The following is a 23,786-nucleotide window of genomic DNA, read 5'->3' on the forward strand; positions in this document are numbered from 1 at the left end:
GCAAATGTTTTAGCTGCGAGATCTCAGTTATAAACCGAGATTGAGGGAATATATGTGAAAAAATATGATTTTCTCAAAGGGCACTACTGCAAGGCTTTGCATGGTGTCCAATACACTCGCCAGCGTTTGAGGGCTTTCTTTTTTCATTTATTTATTTTACTCGTGCAGTTTTTTTTGTTTTTGTTTTTTTCTTTTTTGGCCAAGCTTATTTCCCCGAAGTTCAACGTGAAATTTTATTCCTGCGGAAGGAGCGTCAAAGGGGTTAAACGAGAGTAAAGCGGGGAAAGTGAATCAGTATGGAAGAAAATGATCACGGCGACAGGGATGTGGTGGAGCGGCAGGAATCGGCGGATGAATCCAACAGAGCAATCCTTCCCCTCTTACAGGCACCGGGGAACTTGCAGAACCCTCACCGGGTCACCAATTTTTTCATCGACAACATCTTGCGGCCGGACTTCGGACGGAAAAAGGACGGAGGGACAAACCGCGAGGAGAGCAGCCTGGCTTCGCGGGAGAGCCACAATAGCCCAGCCGCCCCTCAAACCGAGCCAGTGGGGAGTACGGTGCCGGCGGAGGGGACCTCAACTCCACATACGGTAACTGGGGCGAAGAAGCCCACAATAGCCACCGAGGAGCCCCTGAAACCCCGCGGGGAGAATGGAGACCAGTGCCTAAGCTCAGACTCAGACAGTTCCCAAGCCAGCTCAAACCCATCCATGTCTCAGCCCATGCTGTGGCCAGCTTGGGTCTACTGCACCAGATACTCGGACAGGCCTTCTTCAGGTCGGTGGCATGCCATTTTACTCTCCCGTATTCTCGGTTAACCTGAAATACCCCGTAACACTGACCCTGGATGGCTTGACCGACTTCTCACTATCAGAGTAGAGCGAGCCGTGCTGTGCAGCGCACTGATCATTTGCTAAACATACCAAATACAAACCACTGCCAAAAAATAAAAACAAAAAAAGTATATATTTAACGCATTCAGGAGTAGACTGTATGAAAATTATGCTTTTGTAAAATGTAGAAAAATATCAGACCAAAACTTAAAATTTAAAGATAGCTCTTTAACAAGAACAGGCCTATTCGAAAAGCAAAAGAGACCGAAGAAATATTTATTTTGAAGAATAAAAACTTTTTAAAATCTTTATATTTTTTATGTTAACGATGTATATAATAAAGAAGTATTTTTTGCAGTTTTCCCAGATTAAAAAGCTAGTGTTTAAGCAGTCTTTACGTCAATTTAATCGCTTTACAAAAAGCCTTTTGCGGTCCTACAGGGCTATTGTAAACACAAGGACACTGACCTGTACAGTCTGTGGAAGACAGCGAGTCTGCACATAAATATCTGGTGCACTTGTGTGGCCGTTTTCCGTTGCAGATGTTGTGTTTAGGGTTATAGAAATCTGCATACGTTTTACGTATCGTAGTTGTGTTGGCTATACAGCAGCGTGCTTGTTGGTGTCATTCATAAACATTACAATTTCCGAGTTACCAGCAAGGAACTGGGTTTATATATCTCAGTATCTTGGAAAAGTGGAGTACAACTTGTTCTCGTGCATTATGTAACACCGTGTAGAGTGGCGTAGGCGACTACTACGAGTTGTAGGTACAACTACAAATTCCATATGGGCTGCTTGAGAATGAGGGGAAAAGACGTGCACCCAGATTCATGAAGTTGAGAGCACCATTGTGTGGTGTGGTTCATGTTTTTTTGCATACTGCTTTGGAAGAGGGCACCAAACAGGCCTCAATCCACATGGAAAATTAATGTGTCTGAAATGTGTGCTGCTCATATTCTGTTCACGTTTGTCCATTCAGGCGCTTTTCAAGTGGCCAACAAAAACTAAAATGCAAAGTAGCTGCACTGAAATTGATCCCATTTTTCAACAAACCAGCAACACAACTAATTGAGCTGTGTCACTGGGTGCTTTTCCACTGTTATCTACTAATATTTCCTTGTGACTATAAACTCTTGCGGTGTGTGTATGACGTGTGTAAGCGAGAAAGAGGGACAACAACAGGGAGGCATGGATGTTGTGGCCTCTTAGACGTTTTCCTCAATGGACGTGACAACATTTGGCTCATTTTCTTTTGTATTTTGCAGAGTTTCAAATAAAAATGCCCTTTTGAAGTCAACTAAATTTATTTATTTTTTTTTTTTATAGGTTATTAGGCTTGAAAAAGGCCACAAAGAGCGACGTAGTAGTAGTTTGTAGTAATTGTTTGTAGTTTAAATAAGTTTTCAGAAAATGTAGAGCTACATTCTTCTACGTTCTGGATCCAATTTTTAGTACTGTCCTGAGAGCAAAGTAACATAAGATGATGCCTTCTACAGAAGTGTTGGAAGCCTTTTGCTTATAAAAATTAGCTGTTATTTGGCATATAAACGTTTATCACAATGCAAAGCTTTAGATCATTTTCTGTATCTTTGCTTTGATTCCTATCCTGACTGTATATACTGACAAACCCATGTATATGTGTTTGTAAACCCCTCCTCCACCCACAATAACCCACACTACAGGGCCAAGATCACGCAAACCAAAGAAGAAATCGACCAGCAAAGAGGACAAGCGACCACGGACGGCCTTCACAGCAGAGCAGCTGCAAAGACTAAAATCGGAGTTTCAGACAAATCGGTATCTGACGGAGCAGAGGCGACAGAATCTGGCGCAGGAGCTGGGCCTGAACGAATCCCAGATCAAGATCTGGTTTCAGAACAAGAGGGCCAAAATCAAAAAGGCCACCGGCACTAAAAATACTCTGGCCTTGCACCTGATGGCACAGGGACTGTACAATCACGCCACCGTCACGTCGAAAGACGAAAAATCAGACAGCGATTGATTTCCAGAGATTGAACAACAGCCTCCTGACGAAAAAGAACCTATAATAATCCTATGATAGATTGTCTTTTTATATAGAGCTATCACAGAAAAAAAAAACTCTACTTACAGGAATATTTAATGTTGCCACAGCAGATGAATTACTACAAAGTACTATAACTATCACTTGGATGTACAATGGGTTTAGGACACCCTAACAAATAAAAAGAAACATTAAGGTCGCTACTGAGTCCCTACATTAATTTTTAACGATACCATAGGTCTCTTTAGGTTCCTATGGGAATATTATAGTGATTTTTCGTTATATAGGAGGTGAAATCAAGCCTACAATGCAATAATATGACCGAATAAAGGGCCAGTGTATAAAGTATACCAGCATAAATTGTTTAAAAAAAAAAACAAAAAAAAAACAACACAACAGAGATATTTCTGCAATATCACGTCTATAAAAGATGTTGTACAAAGGTATGTTTTCATTGTTTGTTGTCCCCGCCCCTTTCCAGGAGGTACAGACGCTTACACCCTTCATTTTTATATACTGTAGCATCACAGCTATCCATGATTGTCATCATTTTACATTTTACTAACTGACACCTGCTTCAATCTGTCAGTGAAGTGGAAAAAAACAAACAAACAGAAAAAAAAGAACACAAAAGAAACAAAAAACTGAAGTCCAAAGAATATTTTTCTGCTGCATCCAGGCTACTGTGAATTTAAATAAATGCTAACACGATTTTTATTGCCATGCTTGTTGGTTTTCTTGGTTGTGTTTGATGTAAAAACGGATAGAGGAAGGTGTAGCGTGTCAGCTGCAGAGTTAATTGGACAGACTTTGAATTTTTATACGGTTTGTTGTTGCAAAATCACAGAAAGTTTGTTATAAATGACCGAGAGAGATGGGGATTTTTTTCTAACACGCCACTTAACTAAAACGCTAGGCCTTTGCTTCTATTATGGTCGTTTCCCAGCCCTTAAACAAACAGCGTATTCGCTTCGTTATGCCAATGCAACTGCGCAGCCATTATGGTTTTAAATAGCAATATAAATAATGTTTGTAGCTAAATGAAGGCTATAATGCTGCCTTTTGAGTCACAGAAACATCTCTGTAGCATAAAGACAATGATGACAACCATTTTACGCGCTCTTTAGACTATAAATGCAGGTTATTGGATGTTCTTGGTAAAATCTTTCTCTATATACATTTTTATTACATATCCATATATCATAAAAGAAGGCAAATCCGTCAGTGACTGTATTACAAATGTTGGAAATTTCTTATCGTTGTTGAAAGGACTTCATATGTGTATTTATATAGATTATATTGAGAAAAAAAATCTATCCAATGACCAGTGTTGCTTTAGAGTAGATATCTGAGGTGTTTACACTGCTTGTTTATCTTGCAATAACTTCTTTTTTTTTTCTTTTTGTTTATTTCTTTTCTTTTTTTTTTAATGAAAAATTGTTTATGGGGCCTTTGCATGAAAGCTGCAATTTGTTGTACTTGGGCAAATAACTGTGTTTATAAACTTTGGTCTTTGATGGCTAAAGTATGATTGAGCTAAGTTTCATACTGTATCCATACCAAATTGTGGACTTTTTGCCTTTCAAAGCGTTTTTTTTCTGTTGTGTATCTGCAAAAAGTGTGTGTGAATTAAAATCCACCAAACAAACACACTTTGCCTTAAAGTTCAAGTGGGAACTTTTTCTGAAACAGAACTGTGCCGAATCAGAGAAGCAGTATCACTTCAAATGCAGACTACTCAAGTTTATTGCCTTTATGAAAACTGCTGGTACGACATTATGAATTTACTCATCAGCGTATATCTATCTATATATGAACATGTTTAAATGAAATTACAACACAGAGTTGTAGAATACAATGCTATTTTTTATTTTATGTTGGAAGTATTCTTTGGTATAAATGTACATAATTTGTATCACGTATTAATTGTGTAATTAACTGCCTCCTGAAGACTGTAAAAGAAGAGTAAATAAACCTTGAAGATTATACACAAGTTTCTGTAGTCTTTGTGCAAAACTGTGGCCATGAAACTCCAAAGATCTGGATGAAGAAGTCTATACGACCTTTAATCAATGCAGAACTTTTGCAAAACTTGTACATAGAACAATTTTACTACTTGCTAAATGTGTTGAGAAAAGAGAAATGTGTTAAATATTCACTAATTCAGAAACAGAAACAAGTAATTTACAATGCATAAAAATTCTTTCTTTGCAAACATTCTCAGTCAGATTCATTGCGGATCAAATTCATTGGTTTTGAGATTAAAACATTTTCAAAAGCATCCAAACATTATGCCAGGGAAAGCCTTGAACAATTCCCAGGCATGTTTCCTCAACAATGCCTTATCTGCATTTCCATACTTGCACCACTAGTCTTTGAACGCCATGTCTAACGGCCAGTGACTAGCATTAGAGCAGATAAGGCTGCTCCCAGCACGGTCTTCGAGATGGTCAGTCTTCTTCGCCACCTCTGAAAGGAGCCTGTGCTTCTATCACGAGGCAGAAGTGGGAGTAAAGAGAGATGGGGGAGGGGGTGGGGTTAGGGAGAGGGAGAGAGAGAGAGAGAGAGAGAGAGACAGAGAGAGAAAGAAAGAGAGAGCAATGAAGGTCAAAGCCCGTCATGGCTGCAGGTGGCTGGTTCCCCCCTCCCGCCCCTCAGTAACCCATTCTCCACACACAGCTTTCTCACTCTCCAACTCATACTCCAACTCTGCCTCAAACACACACACACATATCTATCACTGCATTTTATTTTATTCTTGCCTTGCACACACATCCCCAGAATCCATTCATTTCTGTTCCACCTCACATGCGCACACACCCGATGTTTTGATCCTTCATTCAGTGCATCAATAGGAACCTTCATCAAAATATTCACAGACAGAGGAGCGAGCTGCTTGAAGTTCAGATAGGGACACCAATGCATGAGCACTGAAGTGGAACAAAAGCTATTATCTGAGAATGATTTGTCTTGTGTACGTCCAGCCAGTGTGCTTCCAGGTGCAGGTGACCTCGGCTGGAGCTTCTTTTGGGCTCCTAACTTTCTCATGCAACAGAAAAGTTGTGTATCTGTCAAAACATAATACATGACAGTGGAAATCATCAGTTGACTGAAACTGTCAATAAAACTGCAGAAACTTTTTTTTAAAAATGCTTAGAGTAAAACTTGTTTTCTTGCTGACAGTTTCCATGCTGTAAAAATGGAAGTGAGTGTAGGATACATCAGGAAAGTATCAATGTCTACCTCCACACACAAAAGGGCCCCATCCTGCTATGACCTCTCCTACCATCCTCCCCCTCCCCTACTGTGTCATTTACCCACAGTTTCCAAATGCTTCCTACGGCCAGGGTGGAATCTGCTCAAAGGTGCCTGGGCTTTGTGGCGGAAACATAATTAAAGTGGTGAAAGATGTAAAAGGTGAAGAATGGGGATGACATCAGGCCAATTTCACACTTGGCACTCGAATGGCTACGTCCAAGCCAGGACTCTTGCCTCGCAACACAGATCAAAGCCCACTGTCAACGCACCACTGCAGGAAAAAAAAAAGAGGCAAAAGGACACCTAACTATGCTAATCCCCAGGACGAATATATTTTAATCTTGTTAGAATACAAGTTAATGCTGTGGCTCAGTGGCTAAACTTTTTTAGCAAGAATGAGAGGTGGACAGAACTACTTTTACCTTTTCTACATGAGGTGCCCCTGTCTGGTACCGCCGGATAAACAGTCTGAACAAACTTTCTTTTGGGCAAACTCGATGTTTTATTGAGCCATGTACTGTACAGGCGGTAGATAGCAGTCACAAGTTGCTGAAAAGGCGAAGGCGAGCAACAGTTTTCATTAAGAATAACCATGGGAGGAAAAAAAAAAAGACCAGTAGCTGTGTCAGTGACCCCATCTGAATCCCCACTAGGGCACCTAACATGCAAAGGAAATGAGTATTTTGTGGACCGGTTTGTCCTCGCTCACACTGAGCCCTTCTTTCTCAAAAGCACCTTGGTAACCCTTGATCTCTCATGTATGGAAGTCAGGGCGCTGGGGCCTGTAGAAGTTGACTGGGCAGACAATAGCATGAGGATGCTTTCTGCTAAAGTCACACCCAGGCAACTTTCATTTCACACACCGTGTTTGAGTGACCCTTAAAAAAAAAAAAAAAAAGATACCGCACTTTTAAGCACAGTTTCTTTCTGTTCACTTGAAAGAAATTCAGAAAAAAAAACATTTGTGCACCTTTTTCACCTCCAATACTTCAATCATATTTGATTTCCAGATGGATGTTTTCTGCTCAGTAAGAAGAGTTAGTGCCTTTAAATTTCACAAAGTTGTTTATAACATACTTCTCCACACTGGCTGATGTGTGCACATGTCACATTACAGAGGAGATGACTGCAGGAAATATCTGAGAAATGGTTTTTGTTGGTACAAAAAAAATCAGCTGACAATATGTTTGATATGATTACATGGGTTGCATCATTTCTGTCATTTACACTGAAGTCATGACTTTTTTTTTCAGACTTCTGATGTAACTTTTGTTGCGGATTTAGGAAAACTGTTTCGTTGCACTGAACATAGAGAGACAGACCACAAGAAGCACTAAAGATACTCTAAAAACTGACTATTTCTTTTAAAATTATGTGAGTGTGTTTACTTGGCGAGTGGAAATACAGAAATTGGACGCAATTTTTATGTAGTTGTCTTTTATACAACAAACTGATAAACGTTTGTTTATAATGAATGCAATGTCTCCAGATTCTCAAGCTGAAGATTTTTGTTCAAGCAAAAGAAGCAGCTCTCATTACTTTTATTACCAATTATTGTCTTGTTTACATTTTCGACGATTCAATCAAAAGGTCAGGTAATAAATCCAGAATAAAAAGTCTGCAAATCTAAAAGGCACTCATTAAATTCACTGAACAACATTTCTATTATACCTTGAAATTTCCTTATAAATTTCAGTATCATATTGTGTGAACACACATTTAATTCAGCAATTATTACATATTCAGAGATGGATTACATTTCATAAACATTTTTCATTCCAGTTAGTATGCAATTAAATTAACTCACCTTCAAGTATTGTGAAATAAAGTTGTGGCTTGTATTTTCCTTAGCTCCACATCATGAAATACAGAAATACCCATAAAGTTTTTTTTTAATCATCACCAGCTTCGGTTTGCTGTTAGCTAGACAATTTGTGGCACCTTCCTCATGTGCAACATCGAATATGAACTAAATCTTATCTAAACTGGGTATGTGCGTCAAAACAAACCTCCTTCATAAACAAGGTTTAAAAACAAGTTGTACCAGCACAAAATGACACAAATAATATACTTTTCTGACATCTTTTTGAAAGTTCTAACCAAGAACTGGGTGTTCGGTGCATCATGTATTGCACTAAAGAAAACAATGCTGAAAGCTAGCAACGTTTCAGGCAGGTTTTATAACATGTTCAGTATTCTTGCAGAGAACAAGTAAATGGAAAATCACCAGCTATCAGTTTATCATGTGACGAGCTGCTTTGTAATTTCATAATTTATAAGCTGAGGGAGTCAAAACAACAAAAAGAAGCAGATCTCATGTGCAGATTGGTTGGTTCTTACATTACATGTGTGTTACACATACTTAATAAAGATGTACAATGTACAGTCATTCTGGTTCAAGCCTTATTTATTTTTTTTTTACTTAGTTTGTGTTGTTAGCTGACACAGAGCCAGACAGGGTCAAGGATACATCTGACTCACCTCAGGCCCCCTGCTTTCCCTGAGGACTGGCCTGTCACTCACTTTCTGGTTACGGATCGTAGCTGACAGAGGCACAAAGTGAGAGCTGGATGCTGCATCAACAGCAGCAACATCATCACCAAAACCCATCCTTAGCGTGACATCTTCCTCCTAGTCCACCACCAGCTCCTCTGCACTGTGGAAGGGAAGAGGAAAAGAAAAACATTCACATACCCACATTCAATAATAAAGTGTCATTCAGTTTGAGAAGGAAGACCTAAAAATAAAAAATGAAAAAAAATGTGGCTGTTTACCTTAAATTTTCCAACACTGTAGTTGAGATGTTGGATGTCTTGCAAGAGAGCTGTTAGAAGGAGGCAGACAGTCCTGCAAAGATTTAAAATGATTGGGTATAATACTTCATTTTAACTGGATATACACATCTTTGCTCTATGAGCCACATTAAAAAGGCTGCTTGGGTTGGTTTAGCGCATAGCCTTTAATTGGTATTAGTTAGATGACATAATAAGCAGATACACCGAGCTGTTTTGAAGAGCAAAGGGTTTCAATAATCGCTGATCATAGTGCTTTGTTCTTTTACATTAAAAACACATATGGACAGCAAGAACAAAAAAGTATTATATTATTTTCAAATGCAAAAGATACAGTGACCAAACACACACAACTCAAACTAAGACCTATAACATGTACATTATATAAATAATTCAGATTTTTTCATTTTGATGATAGATAGGGAAATTATATGATCATCACCAAGTGCCTGTAAGCCACTACAGAACCAACCTGCATCCAATGATTTACAGACAAAAAAACTGTAATTTGCAAAAGAGTGGGGTAAGAAGTGACAAAAACGTAATATGTTTTCAAACCTATGCAGTACAAGCAACAATAACTACCAAAATGCATATACTTTTTATTTTTTTAGCGTTCGTCTTGACTGTGTCTGCATTGTGAAACCAGGTTAAATTTCTACATTTTAATCTAAGTTACTTAAAACAAAAGAGTAAACAAAACAAAAAAAAACATTCAGTTTTTAGATGACAGAAGATGCATCGTAACATCATCACAAAGTGGAAAATTGCACTCAGTAAATAAGTTAGTTGAACGTATATAAATGTATGTGCATATGTTCAAATTAGGAAAGTAGGCTCAGTATTTGTGATTAAAGTATTTTTAGGTACCTCCCCACCACCCAAAAAACAAAAGGACAAAGAGATTTACACATCACTGTTGATAAAATTGTTTGCCATGGTCAAATGATCTGTGTTTTAGTCATTGTCCCGTGTTTTATTTCTACAGTGATTATGTATGATGTGTTGTTGTAATGTTATGTGTCAGGATGGAAATGTTTATGTTATAATGTTGTAAGGCATATGCAGCTTGTTAGCATACATTATTACAATGTAAATCTTTTTGTTGACCTCAGGAGGAACAGCTGCTGCAGTGCCGTGGCAAACAGAATCCTAATTAACTAAACTGGAATTAAACCATCCTCTAACAAAACCCACATCATGACCATTATAATGTTCAAATATGACTTAAAACCATTTTGGAAAGGTGACACTCAGCTATGACATGATGTGGTACATATTTGACCAAAAGTGGTCAAAACAACAGAAAGCGGTTCAGGTGTGATGCGCCACAATTCTACTTTGCCTCAGCAGCTTTCTCCATTAGTTAAAACAAAAAGCCATTAATACCAAAGTCATCCCAGTATATAAAGACTTATAGCATCTCATTAAATGAACATCATGAAGCCAAGATATGGGTATGTTATACTGTCAGTTTTAGTTCAGCATTTCTACTGAACTGACAGCAGTAGTATTGCACTTGCACTGAAGAAATAACGGGTCAAAATAAATTTTTGAAAAATCTGTACAAATAAACATCATTTCAGCATCATTTTACTCTTCTTTAGATTCAACCCTGTTCTCAGTTGCCAAATACACCAAAAATAATCATTCCAGTTTGAGTTGGCCTATGAGGCGAGCGTACAGCTCGGTCGACCGTGCCTTAGCTCGCAGTAGTGGGCGTTTCCCTCTTTTCCTCTCTCACTCATTTTGGTGCATGCTGCCATTTTAACTGCTCCTGAGTGGCAGGCGAGAGGGCGGGGTTGGTATTGGTGGCGGCCATGATGGTGGAATCTCAACACCCACTCCTCAGGAGTAGCTTCATCATCAAAGTGAAGTTCTTCATCGGTCTACTCTGCGATTCAGACCAAAACCGAGGACTATTGAGGACGAGGGTGAGCATAGTATCCATCTATGCGCACATCGTAAAACAATTAATTATTTTCTGATCAACTAAGAACTGAAAAAAACACTTTTTACTTGAATAAAAATTCCTTGCCTCTCAAATACACAACATTAAGTTCTCTGTTTGTCTACCTCTTTTCTTGACACTGTCCATATTTTTTATGAAAAGTAAACACTGATGAAAAAAAAAAAGTCTGTTCCGTTGGAACTTAATTTCATCAAGATAACAAAAAAATCCAAGCTTTATAAAGGTAAACTTAAGAAAAATAGTGCACAGCAAAGCAGAGCACAAGTCAAAAACACACTTTACTTTAAAATGATAACACAAACATAACTCAAATCGTCAAGCACTTGTCAGCATTTGTTTGAAAGCAGTAATCTGTTGTGCCTTTTTATCAGTTTAGTCTGCAAATTACTTGTTGATTATATTGTGGAAAGATGACAGACCACATTTAGAGGTTACTTACTGCACTTAAGAAGTAAAATGTCCACAAGCATATCCAGTTGGAACACAAATATACCTCCATGGATGTTTCTATACCCTGACTAAATGATCAAACATCACATTTACTCAAATAAAAAAGGAAGATTTGCTCGTAAATGCATCCCTGTGGTCGCTCAAAGCAGCATGTTTTTACTGTGGGTCACTTCCATTCGTTGCTTCATTTCCCCACCTCCAACCCTGAAAATGTAAAAAAAAAAAAAAAAAAAGAAAAAAGAAAAAAAAAAAAGCTTTTTTTGAATGGCCAGAGTAGAGCCTAACCAACTATATTTGAGGTCAAAGTTCATTATATCCCCTTGGCAACTCCATAGTGACAAGAAACAACGGTGTCTAGACAGGTCATGGTGCCCCCCTCCTTCCTCAGCAATGCCACCCCACCTCCTCCTGGCTCCTTCCGGAAGGAGGTGTCAGCAGCAGCCAAGTACAGGGTAAACAGGGCAGGGTGTGGGGGGGTGGCCTTTGGCCTGCATGGGGTCGGAGCAGCACCTCCACCCTCCAGTGATCAAAGATGAGTATCATCCATGCCAGGGCCTTGGTCAAAAGGAGCAGGGTCGGGGGATGGACTCTGCGTTTCTGTAATCTAGACGTGTCCAGACCCGATTGTCTTCTTTCACGGCCCAAAATGGACCCTTCCGGTGCTACTGATTACATTAGGGAGGACAACCTCTTTTCACAGGGGCATCCAGACAAAAGAGGCGCTTCCGTGCCCCTCGCCATCTGGTCCCAAAATAACAGAAAAGGTCCCAGGGAAGGAAAAAAAAAAAAAAAAGAAAAGGGAAAAAAAGAGCCCAGCCATCACACAGCCTTAAATGAAAAGAACACTGTTTAAATAGATGGGATGGCTGGACAGATAAGCAAACATACAGTAAAGCCTCACATTTACGCAGAGATTGGAACCCAATCGCCAAATAAAGCAGTGTACGTGAGCTCTGTCTGATGAGAAGGCCTGCAAATAAAGAACTGTGCCACACATACAAGCATCATAATTACAAGCAATCAACACCCAGAGGATCTTCATCAGTTTTAAATCAGTCTATATTGTATCACTCTGGACCATGAAGGTAGATCTGTGAGGGAAGTGAGAATTAAAAAATGATATGTAAAAGTCCTGAGTTCTTAAAACAATACAATCAGTAGAAATTGAGCTCAATAATTAAACATTAAGTATATTACACAAAACTGGAACAGAAAAAGTCAATGTATGGGCAATCAAGAGGATTTTAAACACATATCGATTACCATATGATTTATAACCTGATTTGAATGTGTGCCCATGTTTATTCTTTATTATGACTTAAAAATATAAGTGCCGTAGCTTCACTTCTTCCATATATTTATTCAAACACTGATGCAAATCATTTGTTTTTTTAAATCTTGAAAATTCAATTGCTGATCAAAGAAAAGCTACAAACTGAAATTCTGCGGTCCAATTTTTAAAACTGTGACAGGTTGATGTTCTTTATCGGTGTGGCTGTATGTGCAGAGTTGATACTACAAACTGAAGGAGGGTCCTCAGTTTCAAATCGCATTAAAGCTCTCAATCATCAGGCATGTCTGTGTTAGAGACTTATGGCTTTTTGAGTTTGTGAAAATCCAAAATGAGACAATTGTAAAGTTCTTACCAGTTTGAAAAAAATGTATAATATATACACAAAGACCAAAAATGTTTAGTATCATCTAATTATCTATTTAAGATTCTGTATTGCCCTATATCAAAATTTAAAATCTGACATATGGCCATGCTTAAGTGTATTGGTCCCCTCCCGTTAAAGAATCGCCAAATTTTACAACAGTTACTTGAAACCAAAAATAAAATAATAACCAATAATAAAATAAAATTTTCTAAATGATATTCTAGTGAAAAGAGACACTTTTGAACTGTGGTTGAAAAAAAAAAAATAATAATAATAATAATAATAATAATAAAAGATAAACTGGCCCAAGCAATTTAGAGTACATTGCTGATGAGCAGTGAGCCAGAATACCTGCCAACAAGTGTAGACGTCTGACTGAGAGTTACAGAAAACACCTGATTGCAGTGATTGCTTCAAAGGGCTGTTTAATTAAATATGAGCTTTCAGATCCTATTATGAGTGTTATTTTTGTTTGTTTGTATGTTTTTTTTATATATATTTCTGGTAGACCACAATTCAAAAGTAATGGCAGGATTTTCATTTAAATATTTCATTTAAATTATTTTAAGTAACAGATGTATTTTTTACCTATTAAATAGGAGGGTCCCAATACACTTGAGGGTATTCTGTCCACACTACATTAATGTGTCCTGCTCACTTCAGTTCCTCTTTGAAAAGTTTGCATGTTGAGCACACAAGTTACCCTGCGTTTTATTTTCATACAAAGAATAACATGTGACTTGTAGAGCTCTGTTTAGCTGATACTGATTATGTGCTTTACTATGCATGGCCTGTGTTTGTCTCAGTTTGAGCCCACAAGGAAATTCGGCAAATAAACCACCTCATTAGTGGCAAAGGTGATGCTGTCCTTGATCTCAAATGGTTTTTTGTCATTAAGAAGTAAAGTTAGATTAAGCAGCCTGTCCATATGAGACCTGCCAGCTTCCAGAGTCTGCTTTTAGCTCTTAACTGGCATAAATCACAGTCAACTTTGCACAAAAGAAGAGGAAATAGATGTGAATTCAATGCGCATTTCTGATAACATTATTCTATGCGCAGCAAATCCTGGAGACATGAACACCTCTCAAAACAAAACTCTAAATACTGTGATCAGCTGTCATCTTTTCACACTCTGCCCATACTCACAGGACTACTTTTATAAGTTAGAACCAACTCAGGAGTTTAGTTTTAAAAGAATGTGCAAATGTAAGGTTTCAGATGGGTCTGTCATTTTAACTTCAACAGCAAGATGGAAAGGGGATTTAGGAAATCTGATTAAAAACTACTGCAGGAACAAAAATGTTTTAATGAACCATGAGATATTTGCATATTGCTAGTAGAACTAGGCCATACAGAATATCCAAGGTAAAACCCAAATACGAGCGTTTAATAAAGTTTCTTGTTAGTTTTATTTGCACTCCCTTGACATTCTTTCAAGCTGAATGTAAGTATGAGATTGGGACTAAATTTCATATAACTTTAATATTCTTTATAAAATAGCTTTACAGTTAAGTACAGTATACCAGGTCTTACAGTAAGCAAGATAATTACTAAGAGGGTAAAGTCAGCCAGAAATCTTTTGATTTTCCACTTTTTTCTTTATTTTTTTAAAATCATCTTAAAGAAAAAGTCCATAGAGATACATACAAACCCTACTTTAATGCTTCTAATCATCAAAAAAATAAGTAAAATATTAATAACAAGAAAAATTTTAAATGCATGAACTTTAGTTTCACACTTAATGTTCCACATCTGTTTTAAAATGGTCAGATGGCATATTTCCACAAACTGAATGGTAATCATTTTCTGCTGGTGGGATTCCTGACAGCTATATCCTGAGTGGAGTAGAAATTACCGTCAGTGTCTTAAAAGCCCTACTTCAACACATGACAACAAGCTCCTCTTATCCCTGCTGTGATGCGGCAACATCCTGCAAGTGCTTTACATCTGATATATTCATCTTTGCCATTTCCACAGTTCATAACAATATGGAAAGAAAGAAGCGAATGATGTTTGGTGATGTGATGTAAATGCTTTTTTGGGGGAAATGTCAATAAGAAAAACAACACATATATTTTTCGAATGAAAAAAAAGCCTGACTGTGCTGACTTGTACTCAGACCATAGTTGGACAGTAAGTCACCAGAAACTCAGGTGTTTTAATAAAGCATCTTTTTTTTTTTTACTTGGTTTGGTTCCTTAAGTGTGTAAAACCCAAAACTTCAACACACTCAAACAGACTCAAGTGACTGACTTTGTTTTTCTATGTTTACTTGAGGAGTAGTTTTTGGCCTTGAAATTATTGATAAAAAAAAAAAAAAAAATTGAAATAAAAAGGAAGCAAATGCAGAATTACAGGGCAGCTTCAGCCAGAATGTTTGTGAGTTTGCTGGTTTTTAGGCAAGTATTCTGCCAGATTATGGTTATTAATATAAATACACTGCTGAATCATAAGAACATACAATATTTTATTAAATCACTGAGAGTCTGACAGCTTCAGAAGAGCACTAAATGTGTTTGAACTTTCTCGAGACGTGCAATACCTGCATGAATGTTAGAACCTTGTTTTCTATACGCTCAGGTGATTTTGCTATTCTTATATTCATGAACTGCTTTGCATGATTTTTTTCCTTCTGCTAAAAAAACTGTCAGTGTAAAGATATTCACATGCAGCCACAACCAGTAGTGAAGCAAACTTCTCATATAGTATGCACATGATCACACGCCTGCTGTCTACTCTCCCTCCCAAAAATCTCCCATTTTACATAAAAATGCGGGAAAACCAAAAGCTTTTCTACCTGCAGATCAAAACAAAACACCTGACGAATACCTTCCAGTTAATCACGGATGTAGAATACACCTACAGCATAAAGGAACAAAGACTGCATTTCCAGAACTTTCTCTCCAGTACTGAGTCTCAACTTTCCTGCCGTTCCACCAAAGATAGCAACAACAGTGGATAGAGTTTCCTTACTTTTGCTGTCACAGAATCTTCCTTCATACACTCTCAGTACTTAATATCACTTGCTAATCATTTGCTAATGAGCAAAACAAACCAAAATAACAACAGTGTTATTAAGTCCAGCTTAACCTGAAGTCATTGCACATGCATCTGCTGGGGGTTTCACAGGACTGGCAGACACCAGCTCAGTTTCACAGCAGAGGGGTATGTGAAGCGAGTGTGACATATAGAGGGCAGGTGGTGCCAGTCATGTGGAGTACATGAGTGCAGTTCCAATCTGTAGTGTCTGAACTCTGTAATTGGTTCTTTTTCTTCAGCTATCTCCAAATTATGTCATCAGGCCTTACAGAGAACTCATTATTCAATGCAGCAAACAAACTGGAAATAGCACTCAATTCTATGGAGACCTGAGAAATGCATTCCAGGGAGGGACGTGAATCGCTGTGTGAAACCAACAAGAACCAACATGACACCTGGCATTTTACAGCTAAAGTGGATTGTTGCACACTACTGAACACAAAGGCGAGACACGCTTCTTAATTGTACAGGTTTGCGTATACTGAGAATAGAAGAAAATCACATATGGTTGTCAACAGTGGGCTAACTTTTTTAAGAAGCTGGTATTTCACTGAAAATGCTTTGGGCATTTTAAATGCTCATCTGCACTTCAAATAAATTTTCAAAAAGCTTTCTAAAGTAAAAAAAAATATATAAGAAAAAACTAAACAATCCTTCACTTGGAAAAGAAAATAACCAAAATCTCACATGCACAGGCAAAAAAAAAAAAAATCCTAAAAAGAATTTGATTCAGCTGAAGAATTAAGAAGTCATTTAAACACATATTAAGTTTGACACTGTCTAAAACTTTGAAAAGTGCTATGAGGGCTGCCTTTTGTTTTGGCACAAGTCACAGAAAAAACTCTTCTTTTTAGGGCAACAACTGCTATTAGTGCTGCTTTCCTGTCATCTTAGAGGTGTGGAGAAATATTCACAACAATCTGTTCAGAAGTCTAAGACATCCAGGTTCAAAGGCATCCACTGTGATGTGCAAGGTGACTGAATAAAACACAATATCTTGAGATGCACTACTGGCAGGCTGGACTTTACACTGCAGAATAATTTTAATGGATGCAAATGTTTGTTCAAAAAACAAAATTTGTAATTTTCTTCAATATTAAATAAAAAGAAAAAAAAACGATGGGATCTTGCTAAAAAAGTTACGACTATTATTAAAAATTGGTGTATCAAAGTCCTTAAAAAGGGGCGTTAACACCTGCATGGAAATACAGCGTGAACTTTCATGTACTTAGTTAAAGTTTGCACAAATATTTTAAAGACCGTAATTAATTAATAGTTAAAGGCCACAATGATTTAGTATTGAATATAAAAGGACTCAAAGGAATACAATCTGGAAATGGGGTGGTACCATTCACATCACAGTCGGATTCCAGAGGTTATATGCCTAAGTCCTGTTAAGAGCATCAAAAGGCCAAATGCTGAACACTGAGCACTTCTGCATGACTATTTAGAAACACAGCCAGAGTTTAAGCACACAAACATGAAAAATATCAATTTCACATTTGGTTTAACACTTTCACACTTTGTGTCATTGACACCCAGAGAGCAGGGTGGTGGAAGACAAAACACAGCTCCTGGATAAGGATCATGTTAATGCCTATCAATTAGGATCAAAAAGGGATTAACCGGCATGGTTGCAGCGGTGGGATGGGAGCCCATGCAAAGCCACTGAATACTAGGGGTCGCACCCCCGACTTCATTAGGCCTGACCTTTCCACGCCATTGTGTGACAAGAGAGATCCTTCAGTCTGTGGATGCAGTCTTAGCCACCTTAGAAGGCTTGTGGAGAGTCAAATATGAGACATGCAGAAAAGCTGTTAGAGATCAGTGAAATATGAAATATTCACTTTCAAAGTCCAGAGAGACTTATTAGGTTACGGCAACTTGGTGCAGGTGGGTATTTACTCATCAACCCCCCCGTTCCCTGCAAAGGAAATCATTTTCTTTTTCACCTTAGAGAGAAGTGAGATTTACTAATTAGTCATGGTGCAGCCTCCCCTCACTATGATGTACTGCAGGGTTGACGAGTTTTAACTCTGCCTTGCTGTCTTAATTCACAAAAGGTCAAATGGCAAAGTGAAAGCAGGTATTCAAGGTGTGTTAGAATAAGCCCCAATTAAGGAAAAATGCAAGTACGCCCTCAAGTCTTATATATCCCACTTTGGGGGAAACTTTTTGCAAAGCTCCACTGCTGGGAAAATTGTAAGGAGACAGCACGTTAGGAGCACTTCTCCAAACTATTCAAAACATTTTTAAAGTGATATGAAGTCAATGAATCAAGTTACAAATTTTCCAAGCATTTTTACATCTTAGCAGCTTCAAGAATAAAAATAATGGCAAAATAACACCATTTGCCTTTAACATCAGCCAATGAATCTGATACAATCCCAGCTCCACATTAAAATTGCCACATAGGTTCAGAAAAGCACTTTGTGCTTCAAGTTCAACCTTTCTTTTTAGGTGTTAAACATTTTTTTGCCATGTGTAAATCCCTAGTAGAGCAGGGTGGACCTATGTTAGAAAACTTACAGGGATCAATTAACTACAACAATAAAAACGATCTTTTTTTTTTTTTTTTTTACAAAGAGGCCCAAATAGCAATGCATTGCATGCAAATTTTAAACATTCTGGTCTCATGAACAACACTGTGCAGTGGGCTTAAACAGGGGTTAGGTGGGAAATCATAACTCAGACCACATTATTCGTCTGCACTGGCAATGCTTCAATCCAGAAGTGAGCATTCACGTCAAAAGTGTCGAGGAACTCAGTGAAACTCAGAGTTAAATGTGCTGAAGTTCTTCCCAGGTAGAAGTTTCTTCCCAGAAGGTAAGTACCTGTTCAGGCTGCTGCTCAGATCAAACAGGGATGCAGCATCAGACTGCAGTCAAACAGTGGTCACCCTGACCCTCTTTGTACCATTTATTAGGGAGATATAGATGAGCACACCCCATGTAAAAGTCAGCAAAGGATTTGCAGTCAAATGAAAACAGGAAGTACTGCTGAAGCTGTCACTGCTAAGCTGCTGGCTGGGAACGGACATGCAACATGTGCACATCTGAAGACTGGCTGGATCTCAAACAGTTAGGAACAAATGCAGGCAACTACGCAACATTTATACTCCCACAGACGAGAGCACTGGCCTTTCATAAAGCTCAAAAATAACAACTGACATTTACATTATATTCAAAGTGGATTTTTGGGCAGCCCTGTTTAAATGAGGACCTACTATTCATGTGATGATGTGGCTTCAGTTTACATTCAAAACCTGTGCTTAGTTTGTGGCGATAAAAAATGCCTATTACATCCCAAAAATGATGTTAAAATGTACAAAAAATACATTTTAGAACACCGAAAAGAACATTTTACAAAAAAAAAACAAAAAACCCAAAACTACATGTGTGAATCCAGATGATGATCAAATGCTATTTTTAATTCATTATGGCTTCATGAACAGAATGTAAACAGTGATTAGTTGATTAAGACAAAAAGCATAAACGATTATCACCATATAACTAGAAAATATTTGTGTTTGGACAAATTGTCAAATTTAATTAAACTATAAAGTTGCAAAACAATTTAAATTTTTTACTTTAAGTAATCTAAAGTGTAACTACAAAGTTAAACTGCTCCCACAAGCAAAAGCAAATGTGAAGAAGTTAACTTGTGTCTTTTCGCCAAAAGTCAACAGGTTCGAGTGTGAAATAATAGGAGAAAAAAAATCTACTCAGTCTGACATTAATCTATAGGTTTGGCAATTCCAACCTGCCTCCTTTCCTCATGACACCATAACACATACATAAACCCAAAGGTTCCTTTTTCCCCGGCAACAGAGCAGAGGCCCAGCTTAATGTTACTGACAGCTACTGTTGTGTTACGCGGAATCAGAACATTATCTGGCTTTCACATGAGGTCTTAACAGTGAAGGAAAACAAGTATTCAAGTAGGCAAATGTTACTTAAACCTCTCCATGACCCAAACTAGTAGTCCTATGTCACAAAATGCTCTACTATTAAATAAATGTTGCAATGGGTTGTCTTATATCAATGTGTATTTACAGCGAGTACGCTTTCATTAAGGTTTAAATTGCAATTTTCAATTCATGTAACTTAAAATCATTTTAATTATAAATAAACACAATATTAAATGAATATTTTGTAATATTTTCTCGCTTATTTATATAGTTTACGGTGTAAAAAAAACTGTCACACACGAACAATTAATATAACTAAGAATTAATGTAGATATATGGTCACACAAATCGGGAAAATAAATATTTGAATATTGACTTTGTTAAACAATTAAATATTGCAAAATTTATTTAGTATTAAGGTTTCGGACGCATTCGTTGAAATACATTATTATTGACGATGAAAATATATTTTTTTAAATATTAGATTTAGATTCAGGAAATAAAAGAATTTAACGCAACCAAAACTATTTCTTTTTTCCAAAAGCATATTCCCTAAAAAAATGTAAAAGACAAAATATGTGTCAAATGCTAAAAATGTATTCTTATTAATGAATTTATGTCGTAATTTCGAATTTGTATTGATTTGTAACAATAAAAAGTACAAACTGCGCGTCACACACTATTTCAAAAAGCACAATTTGATATTCAAACGTTATGTTATTGTAATATTTTTCAATTCAATAAATGCTTCGTTTTCTTAATTTACATTTTATCATTCCTATGCCTGTCAAAAAACAACTTCAAAACCCTAAGGACAATCTTAAAAACAGTATCACTAACGAATATTATTAAAATAAAATAAAATACTAAATAGAAAATAAAAATACACTTCAACGCTACGGTGACAGTAAATTAACCAATAAATTACGTTACAATTGTAACCTCTTGCATCCTTTTTGTGCATAATAATTTTCTAATTTCTGCCACAAAAAAAGTTTGCCGACTCTGAAAAAGTTTTGTCTTTTTCTTACAGGAATTAAGCTAAAATCAGATTATCTTTACTATAAACTAGAGTACAAATCTTTCCTGTTTCTAAAACCTAAAATGGATGCTGATGGCTTTAAGTTTTTGATGGCTAAGCCCAGCTAAGGGTCACAGCTGTGCAGCTGTGCTCTCGGGGAACGAGCAAGTGGGTCCATGTTTTGGCAGGCAGCCAGGAGACATTTTAAAATACAGGGAAAGCCTTGATTAAAAATATGGCGCACCAGTGGCAAATAAAACTGTGTCATTACGCAGCAACGACTGCTGAAATAAACATCCCTCCATTTACAGCTGACAGAAGCAGGTGCTGCTGTTGTTTCGAGCAAGGCTTTGAAGCCCGCTCAGATTTTGTCTTGCATTTGCTAAGAAACAGATCCAAAAATCTTTTCATTAAAGCCAAGGAAGCATTAGAAGCTAGACACAAGCCTGATTTTACCAGGCACCATCATGATGCTACACCCTGTGACCTCACTGTGGGTGGAGACAATGGACCAATAGAAATACAGAATGGATATTTCAGAGTGTCTCTTGCATCAGCATTTACAAGCTAAGCCTCAAGTGAAAGTTATGACTTCAATACCATGATTATGTTATGAAGAGATCAAAAATCAGCGTTAATAAAATATGATTGCAGCTGAGTGAGTGAGTGACAACGGTGAATTTGATTAGCCAATTCTCAACATCACATCATGCAGAACTAGCATTTCAAGCTGGAGCTCAACCTATGTAAATACTGCTGCGTGTGGTGGAGTGATATTTCCCTCAGGCAATCACATTCACTCACTAGAGCATCTTAAAGCATTCCTAGAATTGCTTTTCTCAACTTTAAACGAGTCCAAATGTGCTTTAATGAACAGGTCAACACAGTTCTTACCATTTGGGTGGGTATGTTCCTGGACTGAAGACATGAAGGCATGACAGGCTACAACAAACCCCGAATCTCCTGTGAGAATGAAAAGAGAAATGTATGAGCAAACAACTGTGAGTCTCAGTAACAGCACTGTATGTTGCAAAGAATTCAAACTGTCTTGTTTAAATAGTCAAAATTTATACATAAATCAAGTCTTGTATAGGCTACAAGTATTACTGAAATATTTTCAAGTCAAAATGGAAATTTTTAGCGGAAGTTAACGATCCCAAAAATGGCTTTAAAACAACGGAGCTGCAGTTGGTTGCTCAGATATTCATAACTGAAACACATGCTTTAGGTATAATTATATAATTAGATTTTAGAATAGATTTAAGTAATATGTCATTTTAACCGATCATCTGCATAAGGCTATCTTAGACCATCTAAATCCTCAATTAGTTTGTGGTCATGATTACAAGTATTAAGTATTATATTTAAATAAATAAGCCGCACATATGTAAAACATAAAATAGATTCTATAATTTAAAAATAATGGTCAGAGGAAAAACAAGCTGCTTACTGCTGTGTACATTAACAAATACATTTAATAATGTTACTGTATTTGCATCTTTATTGTCAGAAAAACAAAGTTAATTTAAAAGCCTTAAATTCTCCTTTTGCATGCATTTCTTACCTTCCTAATTGCAATTCTTGTCATATTTGTAAGAGAATGGATCAGGTTTTGGACAGGCCTGCAAAAACACTGCATGTTTTAATTATTGCACGACTCAGTTAACGTACAATCAACAACCTCTCAAAAATCATTAGTTAAAAAGACAAGATGAGATTAAAAGAGTAGTATGACAGCAGGCAAGTTTGCACCGAGTAGGTGATAATGAAGAGATCTGTCTAGGCTGGTCAATGATTTGGCAAACAGATAAACATCACAGACTTATTGAGTGGAAGTAACTTATAATGTCAGAGTGAAGCTTGGGGCACTTTTAAAAGCCAAAGTTAATTTTATCTACTACCTTGTTCATGCAAAAAGGTGGAAAACTTATTAAAGCTGATTTTATTTTACCTATTTATAATTATAATTATGTAAAAATCTAATATCTTGTTACTATAGGCAGCTATTTACTGTTTACAAAAGCAAATTTGCACTGTAACTAAAGCAATGTTCCACTAATTAGAAACTTGCCGCTTATATACCAAGACTTTATCTGTGAATAAGTAATTTTGTTTTAATCACACTGCATATCATTGCACATTGGTAATCGTGCTGTAAAGATAAATGTCACTGGTTTTTACAATAGTAATGAATAAGATCTAAATCAATCAGCTGCAAAGCATCATAACACCTAAACTTAAATTAGTAACAGGTTGCCTCTATGTACTAGTAATACATTCTAATAGACTAGATTCTAATTCAATTATATTTAAATAGAACTCCAAAAGTATGTAAATAGGTATACACAGAAAATTATAAAGCAGGTGGTTTGATGATGTCTCAAAATATAATTGAAAATGCTGAAAATTTTATTCCTAGTTGTGGCTTGTTAGCTTTACTTTTTCTTTTGTATATCCTGCAAAGTAGTACAGATACTCACTGTACGTATGAGTACAGTTAGTTAATGAAAATTATTCGACAGATGTAGCTGTCAAAACAGGCTGTTTTTTCAACTGATGACTTCTTAAAATACATACAAATATATCATAAAAACATAAAGCTGAAGCCATGCATCTAAGATGCAAAAATGATGTGGGTCTTCAAGTTGTGTCATGTCCTGCAAGCTTCTGACTTTGATGAATCAGACAAAATGGCTACCAAATGTTCCAAGAACATACAGATATGTACCACTTGAGAAATCCAGACCAAACACAAAATAAATATGTAGAAAATCTCTATGTAAGACTGTTTGGTAACAGTGTTACAATTACTAAGGGATGC

At 37.0% G+C, this 23,786-nt stretch overlaps 1 protein-coding gene across 1 annotated transcript; it reads left to right on the plus strand.

Moving 5' to 3' along the window:
• Nucleotides 1-296: 296 nt before the first annotated feature.
• en2a (engrailed homeobox 2a) lies at nt 297-2,844 on the plus strand (the record flags this gene model as incomplete). Its single annotated transcript, XM_079260156.1, has 2 exons — nt 297-783; nt 2,525-2,844. The coding sequence occupies 2 exons, from the start codon at nt 297-299 to the stop codon at nt 2,842-2,844; spliced, it is 807 nt and encodes a 268-aa protein (XP_079116282.1).
• Between the last annotated feature and the right edge of the window lie 20,942 nt (nt 2,845-23,786).

Source organism: Telmatherina bonti (assembly GCF_933228915.1).
Source record: "Telmatherina bonti genome assembly, chromosome: 20".
NCBI classification, from domain to species: domain Eukaryota; kingdom Metazoa; phylum Chordata; class Actinopteri; order Atheriniformes; family Telmatherinidae; genus Telmatherina; species Telmatherina bonti.